Raw genomic sequence first — 13553 nt, forward strand, 5'->3', positions numbered from 1 at the left:
TTTTCAACAGGTGGTCCGTGGACCACTGGTGGTCCGTGAAGGTATTGCATGTGGTCCCTGACCATGCATTTAGTAATGTAGGAAAGTGAAGATTTGTATTTAAATGTATTGTATTGACCACAAGTTGAGAAACAATGCAGTAAATGACGTGGTGATATATGATGACGTGTCGATGTTGTCAGAACTTACTGGGAAGTCAGACATCAAGAACTTCCACAGAAAACTGAGGTAGAATCTCAAGGGAAACTGTACCGGATTGCCTGGTTGAGTCACCATTATAAGGAAATGTGCCCATAATTAATTGTGTCCGCTCGCTCATATGTAACCAGGCAAAATGAGATAAGCACCGGACACAAACTAAAATAATGGGTTTTTTTATTCTGGGCAATAACTGCTTCAGAGGAACAATAGGATATGGCTTTTATATTGCAAAAATAACTGCAGTGTACAGGACAACACACCAACTGGAAATCCTCACTGACAAATGAACACAAAAGAAAAGGAAATACAATCACATATTGCATTTACAAAGTTCTATCAAACACGTCTTCAGAAAAATAAACAAAAACACAACATATTCAAACAAACACATTTTGGTTAATAAACCTACATTTAGTCCAGAATCTTAGCTCCCAGACTCCAAAGGATCAGTTCACAGCTCCCAGCTTAATCACAGCTTCTCAATAATAATCTGTATACATCCAATGAAAATTATTCAACATTATTACAATGTAAAACTGAACAGTGTACCTCTGTACATCACTATGGTTGATAATACATCACCATTTGTACACATATTTACCTTGATGGTAGGTATTTATCTTCACACAACAACCAGCATGAATACCCTCATGGAATATGTCTCTCAGCATCTGACTTTACTTCCTACTTCCTGCTTCTGCATTCTACCTTCCTGCATTGCACTAACCAGAGCACTAGCACCATCTATTGGCAGTATTTCAGTATGCTTTAGACCTGGCTACATGTATATTGGCAGTGTTTCACCTGGCTACACATACATACAGTAAGTTACAATAGCAATATGAGTTTAATATGGAAGGTTAATTTTCCCCCCACACAACGCCCATATCCCCCCTCCCAACACAACAGTGGCCCCAGGTTGATTCTCAGTCAGGGTGGTGGTCCCTGGTTCATAATCAGTTGAAAACCCCTGGTTCAATGGTGACCACATTTGACTGAGAGCCTGCCATCGCGCAAATTCCAGCTTTTCACCAGAGCAAAAAAATATTTTTTCTTATTCAAAATGAGTTAATAGCACAGGCAGACTCTTCACATACTAGAGGCTATAGAGCATTCGGTCTGGTTTATTAACCAGGCTAATAGAGCATGTCTGAAATAGCTGAAATCGACATGTAAATATGAAATAAATGAAACCAATATGTCAATTAGTTGTGATTCCCTGCTTTCATATGACAAAACGAAAATTAAAAAAGAAAATCCAATGGCAGTCCCTCAGTCAAATTTGGCCACAAATTTAATTATGGTTCAATCTCAAACGTTTTCATGTCAGGGACCGCTATATGGCCGGGGACCCTCCACCTGAAACGATGTGCCAGGGACCCCCAGGAGAGAAGATTTGTGTTAAACCATTAATAAATGTTTAAAAAATCTACAGATCAGCCATGTTTAAGTAGGCCTAGTAAGTATTAAATAGGATTACCGTGGTTGATCCGATTCTGATGCTGTGTTAACACATTTGCTGGGGACCCCCTGGAACCCCCTCAAGGACCCTAGGGGTCCCCGGTCCCCACTTTCACATATTACACCAAATCACCATACCTATATTTTCCTCATTAGTGGCTCTGACCTAACTGTATTTGTATATGTACAATATTGGCATTACAGTTAATTGGCCTTTCTTTTCTATTGCAGAGATTCATATGAGACAGACAAAGTTTGCAAATGGACATTGGAATAAAAGTAAAACTTTAATAGTTTAGCTGCAAATCATTCAACATATCTTCATGAGATACAAATTTAAGATTGCATTTTTACTTACAGTAGTTGCAATTAGAATCTAAGCAACATACTTTTGACCCCCAGGGCTAGAGTGAACATTCCCTTATATGTTAAAGCCACATTGTGCAATATTTAATAGACACATTGGATTTTCACAGTGCTTGTTTTTATGTTGAGTTTGAGACCGTTTTGAGCCTGTGGTAGGTTTTATGTTACATGGTGGACCACAATGGAAACAAGCTTTTGCTTTTTGTCCATTGTGTCTATCGGGTATGTATCGCACAATGGGGCTTTAAGCAACCAAATCCACAATAAAAATAAGCAATGTAAAGAGAGGTTTCCCCTTAACGTAACGCAACTTGGTGCCTTGAAAAGCCCTTATGCAAAACCAGCCACACTGTAGAGCATCAGTGCGAGAGTTAAGACATACGTGAAGTACGTGAAATGGACGGTGTTCGGGCCGCCACAAAAGAGACTCTCACACGGTTTAATGGGTGGTGGTGGGCGTGTGGTCCACCCCGGTGGGTATACGGGGTGATGGGTGGTCATGGGTGGCCACGGTGGGTATGTGGTCATGGGTGGGTATGTGGTCATGGGTGGGTATGTGGTCATGGGTGGATTCGTAGGACACTGGAAACCCATGTCGGTGTCCATGCCGTCGGACATGAACCTAACGAAGCCTGGCGGGTCAGAGGTGACGTGCATGCTGATCCAGTCCTGGTAGCGCGACACGCGGGCGTAGACTCCCGGGATGTTGGGCAGGGCGCAGCCCTGGCCGAAGCTCACCACCCCGGACTGGACCCAGCGGGGTGGTGTGCCGTTGCTCATCATGCGGCTCACCATCGGCCCGCCAGAGTCTCCCTGAGGAAATGAGAAGTCCCCAGCAAAAAAAACGTTGAGAACCCCTGCCCGAGAACACTAGACATCCTTTTTGTCATACCATCACTAAACACGGGCATATTTTACCGTGTAAAAATATTCCATAGAAAATATTTCTCATCAAAATAAATTGAAGTAGCCTACACCAAATACATTGCAACTTGAGGTACTCTCTTTAATATTTCATCATGACTTTTCACAAAAAAATAAAATAAAACATAGATATCATAGGGGGGGGGGGGGGGGGCTTATCATAGGGGGGTGACATTTCTGAAAAACGTGGGTATTATTTTAAAAATATCAACTTTTTAAGTTTTTTTTAATAATAATAATTGAGCTGGAAACTTTGGTCCACCCATTTCTGGGACATGTGAGAATGGTCCAGTGAAGAAACAGAAAGCGAGACCATTGTGGGTCTGCCTGTAAAAAAATCACACCCGTGTGAAGTGAGGGGCGCGCTTTAGCGCTTATCATTATACATCATCATACATCATCTCATGAACAGCTGAATTTATGTGATTGGTTAGCCGTTTTGCTCGCTACATAAATTATGATTTTCCCATCATTGTCAATGGCATTTAATGTTTGCTACAAATTGACGTCATAAGTTATTTGAGGCACATAATGATCTCGTTTCATTGTCAATGGCAAATATGAGACGACAAAAGCTGTATATAGCAAAAAAAAGGAAAAAAAAGTATATTGTCAATGGGAATATTTTTTTTGTATATGTAGACGATGTGCTCTCGTCTACATATGACGTAAATGCTCCATTCATTGTATGTCATTTAATGTTTGTGTTAGGACAAGAATCTACACTATAGCTGAATATAGGAGGGGCTAGCGCCCCTCAAAAAACAGGGATGTGGGCAGGGAAACAAACCTACCTTCTATTATGTCACTGAGCATCATTAATGTACTGAAAGACCCCACCTCAGACAAAAATATATAAATATAATGATAGAAGTTTGATAGAAGCAGGGGGTGTAGTGGGGGGACGGGACGCGGGGGAGCGACGTACCCCCCACTTCTCTCACGCCTAAAATTATTTTAGGGCAAAAATATGTTTTTTTACATTTATTTACCTTTATGGATACGATTAATCATGGTAAACCCGGTTTCTAAACAGGCTATAGACGTCTGCATGTTTTATAGTGAGTGTCTGCGTGTGTTGTGCACGCAAATGTGTGTGCATGTGTGTGCGCACGTGTCTTATGGGGCGTTATGATTAAATGAAACATCTTTGCAGATACAATGGGGTGCCACGTCCCCCCACTTCTAAAAGTAGCACTACAACACTGGATAGAAGGATATGATGGACAGAGAAAAGGTATGATCTGTCACCTGACAGGAGTCCTTTCCTCCTTCATTGAGGCCAGCACAAATCATGTTGTCTGTGAGGTCATAGTAGCTGCATGTACACTGCTGGTTCCCCACGACTGGCACATCGACTTCCTGAAGGTTCTGGGGAGAGGCCAGGGGAACTATAATGGAAGAGAGGAAAAGGGACTAATTTGTCTTAGGCCCGACTCACACCTTTCGATCTAGCATACAACATTGATGCATAATAGATGTATACAAAGGGTTTGATACATCTTGCCCCAATGAATTTCCAATGGAAGTCACATTTGTGTTGTACGGCTTTCGGCTGTGTTTCGACTGCCCCCCACCCCCTCATACACAAATGTTGTGTCAAACCATGTGACTCCCATTGGAAATGCATTGCGAGCTTGTATCAGCTATACATCTCATACAACAAGCATACATCAATCTGTTGCGAAGGTGTGAGTCAGTAGCCTGGTTAATAAACCAGACTAATATCACACGGATCCGCGGGATATTAGTCTGGGGAGGCTCAGCTTGGATTTCATTTCCAGGGAAACATTTTCTCTTTGACGCAATTGGTCAGAGCTACTGTCAGTCAAAGGTCTCAAGCATTGAACGTCACTGTACCAAAGCCCGCCCATATTGCATACCGTGTCCCTATTGGGCGCACACGTTCTCGTGTGTAGAAAATGGGCGTACAATTGAGCCTCTCCAGACCGAAATCCGCCGGTAGGCAATTTTTTTTTGCCAACGGCTGATTCGGTCTGGTTTATTAACCAGGCTAGTGAGTCAGGCCTTAGGCCCGACGGCCCGAGGTAAAGGCTGTATGCTTCCTTGTGGAACACAACAGCTCACTGGGAGGGGGGGGGGGGGCAGTGTTCCGTTCACCTCCACCATCTGTTCTCTCCCCTCCAGGTAGGATTGCGTCCAGCTCACTGATGTGCTATCAAAACCAATTGCTTTTAGTTTGTTAACCAGTATGGAGTGGTTCACTGTGTCAAAAGCCTTTTGGAGGTCCAGCTGACCATGCCGCAGTATTTGCCAGCATCCACCTCGTGTTTGATGTGGTTGCTCAAATAGAGGAGGCATGTATCAGTGGAGTGGGATGTTCTGAAGCCAGATTGGAACTCGTACATTATTTTTATTGTGGCAAGATACTTTTCAACCTGTTCATAGTCTATTTTTTCCATCACTTTCGAGATGGAGCTTAGAATAGAAATAGGGCGGTAGTTGTAGGGGTCTAATTTACTCCCTTTCTTGTGCAAGGGGGTTACTTTGGCCAGTTTGAAATCTTGGTAGACCTGTCCCTGTTTGATGGAGAGGTTCACTATGTAGGTGATGATTGGAGCTATAGAGATGGCCCAGTCTCTTAGAAATTCGGAAGGAATATTGTCATGGCCAGTGGCCTTGTGGGGTTGGAGGGCACTACATTTCTTAAGTACCTCATCAGTTGTTACCATAACTAGTTTAAAATCGTCTTTACAAACACCTAGGTTTCTGTAGAAGGTTTTAATGTGCTCTACACCAAACCCAGAGTGGGAGCGCAGTTTGTTAACCAGCGTTGTTGCTATGTTTGTAAAGAAGATGTTCAAGTAGTTGGCCACATCAAGCTTGTCATTGATGAGAGTGTCGTTCGATTTGATGTTTATGTTTGAAAACCTGGTTTTCAGTTTCTGACCGCAGCCTAGTTGGTTGTTGAGTAGCTTCCAGAGCTCCCGAGGATTGTTTTCATTTTCCTCACCTTTATCATTGATAACGTTTCTTTTAGCTGATTTGGTCATGGCAGTAACAATATTTCTTAGGTTGTTTCGTTGGGTTTTTATGTTGTATGCATATTATGCTTTGCTGGTTAAGACTCACCCGTGGCTCCCGAGTCCTGATATGGCGCTGCCTGTTAAAACTCACCCGTGGCTTTACCGTGAGGTTAGGGTTAGGTTTTCGGGTTTTGGGTAGGGTGTCTGTCGGACTAATGTGTTTGGGACTAATGCCTGTCGGACTGTTAGTGCGTTGGACCAAACACATGCATGCACCCGCATTATTACTCACCACCAATATCTACCGACCCCCAGCCAGTCACCCAGCTCATAGTTCCACTGTAGAAGGTGCTGTTCGTCGCCGCCAGACAGACCGGGCGGATGTACGGCGTGAAGGTGACGGGGTGGGAGAGCCTCAGCAGAGCCATGTCGTTGTTAAAGTACATCATCTGGCCGTACTGAGGATGTTTGATGAACTGCACCACCGTGCGGTTCACCTCATTGGGGTTCATCAATTCTTGGGACTGGCGGCCCAAGAAGACGGTAATGTTGTCATTGGGATCAGGGCTGCAAGAGAGTGTGTGGAGGAGGGGGTAATAATGAATTACCTGAGGTATGCACATACATAAAGTGAGTGGTAAGTTGAGTTTATAGGCGTAGATACTAGACGCCTTAACAGACGACATCACACTGATAAGCAACAGCATGCGCATGCATCACGGCAGCAGAAGAACACCACCTCTCATAAGATGCAATGGAAAAGTTCTAACTGCACTCACATATAAAAAATGCCCCATCAAACTTTCAGATGCTGTTTTTATCCCAGTGTGGAGGAAGAATGATTAGGATTTTTATTGTGATCTCTCGCCCTTGAAATATATAATCCCTGGTTTCTGTTGTGTTTGAACAATAATAGCAATTCAAACCACACCTCCAGTTGCTGTCATAAGAACGGGAGGAACGGCAGCAGAGCCTATTTGTGCACGGCTGCACGCGCACCTGTAGCCCATCCTTCTACCCTAATAGACAGGGGGTACATAAGCACATAGCTGTTTATCTGCCTTTATCCGTGCTCTTTCTCCTACAGACCTACACTGTTAGCAGGCATCTCTCCATGCAAAACAAAATCTGCACACTCCTAGAATCCAGCTGCACTACATTGCATTCACCCAACTGTCATATTTACTGTACAAATATTAGTTTTGTCAAACACGCTGTTATTGCGGTATTGCGCAAGATCAACAGCCTACATCAAAATCGTCATGTTTGCCGACTACTTACACCAACTCCGTTCACTTCATGGGGCCAGTCCTTCACAGTGACACACAAGTTACATGAACCACGCGACCGGGATGTATTCCAACGCCTCAATGTCGTGAATTTGCTGCGCCCTTAGAGTAAGGCTGCACCACGCCTATTCTACACTCTGCACAGCGAGCCAGCATCAGGCAGCAGCAGCAGTAGTGAGAGGGGAGAGGCATTCTGACGGCGGAGACAGAGGGCTAGATGGCCCGGTCACGGGACTCGAGAAATAGTGATTATGCAACAGTTACCGTAAAACACAAACACCTCAACTCAATGTCATTGTAACTAAGAATTTCGAGCGAAAATATTTTTTTTTGAATGAGACTTTCACCCAGTATCAAGCAAAATGTGACACCAAAACCACTAGCACAAGTTGATAGCCACCAGGAATGCTAACTCGCAGGCAGTAGCCAGAGCCCAGAGCTGCGCTGCCCCAGCCTTGATACAAGAGGATCGTGTGTTGATTCTAATGTACAGGATTCTATAGGTCACCACTTTTGGTGTGACACACACACAGCTTCTGTTTCTGTTTACAATGCGTTGTCAACACGTGCTGAGTTGACAAAGATTGACAGATTTCGGAGAAGACTAATAGTTTATCCTTTAGTAAGTAGGCTGTGGAAATATTCACACTACTTTTGGATGTATTAGGATTGGCAATTTGGGGAAGGAGGAGGAGGTCCACAAGCTCCACAAGCCCAAAACATTGGTAGGCTCAAGGCTGCATTTATTTTCCTTTTTTTTCTCTCAGGGTGCATGGGATGATGGGAGCCCCTCTAGCAGGCTAGGGAGCCCCACTCAGGTAGCAGAAAATGACCGCAGGGCGCGGGTTGCCAGGTTTTTTTATAAGTAAAGTAAAATAAATAAATAAAAATAAATATAACTGTTAATTATTAAAATGATGACGTCATGAACGAGGCCTCCCGATACTTAAGGCCGCCCCTGGACAGGAGTGACGGTGCTGTGCTGTGAGTAAACTGACAACGCTTGGCTTTCCGACATCCCTTTCTCACAATCTATATATACAAGTGAAAACATGTCAGCGAAAACATGTGAGCAAAAACATGTGAGCAAAAAGGTGTATCCATGTCGTATCATACATGGTCACCTGTAAACTCACTCATGTACAAACAAGCTCACATCACAACAATAATCCATGTAATAATAACAATAATAATAACAATCACAATAACGATACTAATACTAATAATAATAATCATAATCATAATAATAATAATAATAATAATAATAATAATAATAATAATAATAATAATAATAATAAGCTTCTTTGTAAACTGACTCATTTACAAACAAGCTCACATCACAACAATAATCCATGTAACAATAACAATAACATTCATATTAATATTAATACTAATATTAATATTAATATTAATAGTAATATTAATATTAATATTAATATTAATATTAATATTAATATTAATATTAATACAAATCATAATAATCATAATAATAATCATAAGAAGAACAACAATAACACTAATAACAATAACACTAACAGTACAGTACAGTACAGTACAGTACAGTACAGTACAGTACAGTACAGTACAGTACAGTACAGTACAGTACAGTACAGTACAGAACAAAGAAGTACAGTAAAATACAGTACAGAACAAAGAAGTACAGTAAAGTACAGTACAGAACATTACAGTACAGTGCAATACTAAGGAGTGCAGTACAGTACAAAGGGGTACAGTACAGCACTCGCATCGCCCTCCCGCTATTGCCTTCTTCCCATTTGCGACGCATCGCATGGCACTAGGATGAGCGGGCCGAAGGCCCGCGAAATTCTAGTCAAGTATAATTTATGCTTCGTCCTGCAATGGTGTCGCGCACACAAAGCTTTGAAGTATAAATGTCTCCTAGGGTGCACCTCACTAGCCAACTCACAAGAGGAGGTTGAATGGACTGAAACCAGCACTCCCCAAAACAACAGGTTTGGAGATCTGTTGGGAATTGATTACATGAAACAGTCACCCGTGCGCCCAGTCCCAATGTTTGTAAACAATTAATTGGTTTATAGTACTTTTCTGTTTGGATGTATGGGCTGTCAAGGCCAGAAATAGTTTTTTTGCCACTTCCTGGTATGATGATGATTTCACACACGCACATGCAAAACGCACACAACCCTTTAGGTATATGAACACTGATAGTGATGTGGACTAGGGATCGTTCTTTTTCTTGGGGATTATTCTATACATTTGCGACAAAATTATTAACAAAAATATTTTGATAACACGTCACATCGCAATGCCTTGTGAGCTTGTAAATCAGCAATTTTCAAAAATGTTGGACCTTTTTACTTTAATGACGTGCAAAAAACAAGGATTTGTTATTAATCATTTCAATTCATTAAATTATGTCTCACTTTGGGAAGCAGTGGGCAGCGGACAGCACCCATTCACTGTTGATGAGGGAACCTCCACAGAAATGACCGTAGGAAGGCACCTGTATGCTGACCTGCCATGGCCAGCTGCCAGGCGGCGCGGTCTGCCCTCCGACGATCTTCTGGTTCATGGGAGCCTGGCCGCACACTTAACAAAACAACACACTCATCATGTGTACTGAAGATGATGATTATTATTACTTATACTAGTTTGCAGCATGAGCTTGTCTGCTGATCTCCGCCGTAGTCTGAAAACCCACCTTTTTAGACTCCATCATGGCCCATAGCACTTACCCTACCCCCTTAGATAGCATTTCTGTAGACTTAGATAACATCTGATACAGACTTATAGCATGTTATGTAGACAGCACTATAATTGCATTGTATATAGTCATAGCACGCCATAGTACATATGTATAGCATAGTAGTATATATATATATATATAGTTTATATGTATAGTCTCATAATATAGATATTCCACTGTTACTTTCTTAGCTTACGCATGTTTTTTGATAAATGCTTTTTTGTGATGTATTCCCATGCTTGGATTAAGAGCGTCTGCTAAATGCCTAAATTGTAAATTGTAAATTGATCTCAACGACCTTTCTGGGACATACAATTTTAAAAGGTCTGAAATATAAGGAGGTGCTAGACCATGAAGGGATTTAAAAACAAACAATAAAATCTTAACTTGATCCTGAAACAGCCAGTGCAGTGAAGCTAAAATGGGGGAAATGTGGTCACGCCTTCTTGTGCCTGTCAGAAGGCGTGCAGCAGCATTTTGCACTAGTTGCAATCTATAAGTGCAGCCCTGGCTAGCCCCAACATAAAGTGCATTGCAGTAATCCAGGCGGGTAGTGATAAAAGCATTTATGACTTTTTTGATGATCTTACCATCAGTGCATATCATTACTGTCAAGCAGAAACACATATCTCCATATTTCATGATTTTTCATCAATTCACCCCTATTAGGCCATATTGTGAGGTCCCTTTTCGTTCAGTTTCGTCCCTGTGTCATGGGCACTACACATTCAATTTGTTAAAGAAAATGCTTCAACTTAAGTGATTGGCACACAGCACATGAAGCATACACATAGTAAATTTAGCCAAAAGCTTATATTTCATACATAAGAATTGTCACAACCTACTGTGTAATGAAAGGTAGAAAAGAAAAGCAGTGCACCTCGGCCCACAAAGGCTACAAATCTATCAAATTGTTACCACACCCCCCAAAATAAGGTATCACAAAGTGTCACAGCATCTGACATTAATTTAGGGGGGCGTGGTAACATTTTGATAGACCATCAGCCATTTTGGGCCGAGGTGCACTGCTTTTCTTTTCTACCTATCATTACACAGTATGTTGTGAAATTTTGAATGTATCAAACATAACCTTTTGGCTAAATTTACTATGTGTATGTTTCATTGTGCTGGGTGCCAATAATGTTTGTTGAAGTAGGTTTTTTTTTAACAAATTTGCTACATTTCATGATCTAGATTCACATGAGTAAACTAAGGCACCAGTACTTGTTTCAGATGTTAGGTATATGTATTTATGACATATAAAGATGTTGTGTTGCCAAAATCAATATAACACATTTTACAAGCAAAAACAGCAGCACAAGATTTTCGTTTTCTGGTTATATACTTTTACATACATTTCTGGCCTGTGACAAAATACTGCAGGATATTATGAGTAGAACTTTTAATCCAAAGTTCAGAAGGGTATTATCTATGAAAAAATGCATTGAATGAGTAGTGCCCATGACGCAGGAACCAAATTCATTTTCTAGGCCCCAACACGGGTCCCAACACATTGCGGTGTGAGTGTCGCAAAAAGTAGCAAAAAGAGAAGTTATGCATTGTGCAGCTTTGTCAAAATATAATGTGTGCAAAAAAGAAAATCTAAAATATTCCACGACAAGTCTTTGCCACAGACACATTTCGATGACCCCTGGTTACTTTCCAGAAAAAATGCCTTTTGTGACGTGTTCTTCTTTTGCACAACACTGTCATGCGATAAACTAATACATGGAAATATGGAGATGCTTGCCTGACAAGAGATGATGAGCATACTCTGAGCTCTTTAGAAAAATAAGCAAGTTTAGATGCCTTAATTAGCCTAGAGGAAGTGAGAAATTGAATGACCTTAAACTTAAACAGTGCTGCTAATCCTGGATGCTTGCCAGACACAGATTTTGATGCCTGTTGTGAGTAACAGCCTGAAATTAAAGACAAACGGTGCAGATAAACCTGGATGCTTACCAGACGCAGACGGTTGTTGTGCAGAGTACGGACGACCGGAATCGCCGGAGTGGCCGTAATAGCCGTAAGAGTAGGTAAGTGTTACTGCTAGAAAGAAAAGACAGCAGGGTATATATCAACTCTTAATTAGACCAATTTATGTATCTGAAGAATATTAAGTCCACATTTATTATAACTGACATTTAATTGCAACAGGAAACAACCAGAAACCAAAAGAATCTCCTTCATCTGCTTTGTTCTATCATTCGATTCATTTGGGGCTCTGGGCCTAAGACAAATAATGTACCAAAGCCATTTCAGGCTAGTACAAACAACTAGAAAACATTTATATTCTGCCAAATCAATGCAGCTTACAATAATGTGGTGCCATATTGATCATTGGCACAATACATACAATATAATGTACACATTCTACACATGTATGCACAGACACGCACACACGCACGCACGCACGCACACACACACACACACACACACACACACACACACACACACACACACACACACACACACACACACACACACACACACACACACACACACACACACACAAAACAAAACAAACTGTTCAAATGTATAAATACACAGTATTTAAAATATACATGGAAGTTCAAACAGAAGACACTAATGGTTTACAAATACTTTACAGCAGAATCAGTAGTTCATACTGATTAGTAACCAGAGAGGACGAAGAAAACAAAGTTACCAGTTTAGAACAAAATTGAAATAAATTAAAAAAAGAAGAAAAGAAAAAAAAAAACACCTCAGCTTTACCTTGGAACAGCAGGGCGACACACAGGCATAGCCTATGGAGGGCCATGTTTGCTTTGTGTTGGCTGCAGGTGGTCTTCACCCTTAAATATAACTATTTCTGCTTAACTCCGCCCACACACCTGCATCTTGCATCCTTTACCCTACATTCGGTCATTCTCTCAGACACTTGGTCACGTCCCTGTCCTGACAGGTAGAACTGGTTGCATGTACACAATTTGTACACAAATGGCAGTGTCAGTGTGAGAACAGACATAATTATCGAGTTCACATATGATTCTGTAATTGATTATAAGCTGAAGAAATGTCGCCATGTCAGTCTTGGTGACATCCCTTTATGCTCATATGACAATGAATGCATGTACACTCCACTGCAGCACTACTCCACTCTCACTATGAAGTTACACGATTCCCTATCTGCTGTATCGTGCTTCTAAGTGTTTTCTCTGCTCTTTTGTACAAGATACTGTGTATTCTCTCTTCCACCTCTTTTCCATAAACATATTAACCATAGAGTCGATATTATGGGGTGAACATTTGGCAAAAATAGCCCATCTACAAGCTCACAACTTCTGTGAGCTTGTAGATTATCTACAGTATTTTCATTGTGGTTGTGTTGTGTGTGTGTGCGACGTGCGTGGGTGTGTGTGTCTGTGTCTTGAAGGAGTAGGGTTACGTACAGTATGTAATCTCTGACAAACTGGTTGTACCATCATGTCAGTAGCATGACTCAACATAACACATTGAAATGACATTTCTGTACTATTGGGCTCATTTGACATATGTCATGCAAAACAAAGACATATTTCCCTCTCACATCATGTGCTGCAAAATAATGTTAAGGGTATTACATGAAAGAAACAG

General features: G+C 41.3%; 1 protein-coding gene across 1 annotated transcript; it reads right to left on the reverse strand.

Moving 5' to 3' along the window:
• Positions 1-2254: 2254 nt before the first annotated feature.
• On the reverse strand, positions 2255-11940 carry LOC310875895 (mast cell tryptase-like). The gene is made up of 5 exons (XM_083789327.1): positions 11919-11940; positions 9634-9799; positions 6232-6506; positions 4204-4343; positions 2255-2841 (listed from the first exon to the last, which is right to left on the reverse strand). The coding sequence occupies exons 2-5, from the start codon at positions 9780-9782 to the stop codon at positions 2359-2361; spliced, it is 1047 nt and encodes a 348-aa protein (XP_083645453.1). The 5' UTR covers positions 9783-9799; positions 11919-11940; the 3' UTR covers positions 2255-2358.
• Positions 11941-13553: the final 1613 nt, after the last annotated feature.

This window comes from Protomyctophum parallelum (assembly GCF_964188405.1).
Source record: "Protomyctophum parallelum genome assembly, chromosome: 18".
NCBI classification, from domain to species: domain Eukaryota; kingdom Metazoa; phylum Chordata; class Actinopteri; order Myctophiformes; family Myctophidae; genus Protomyctophum; species Protomyctophum parallelum.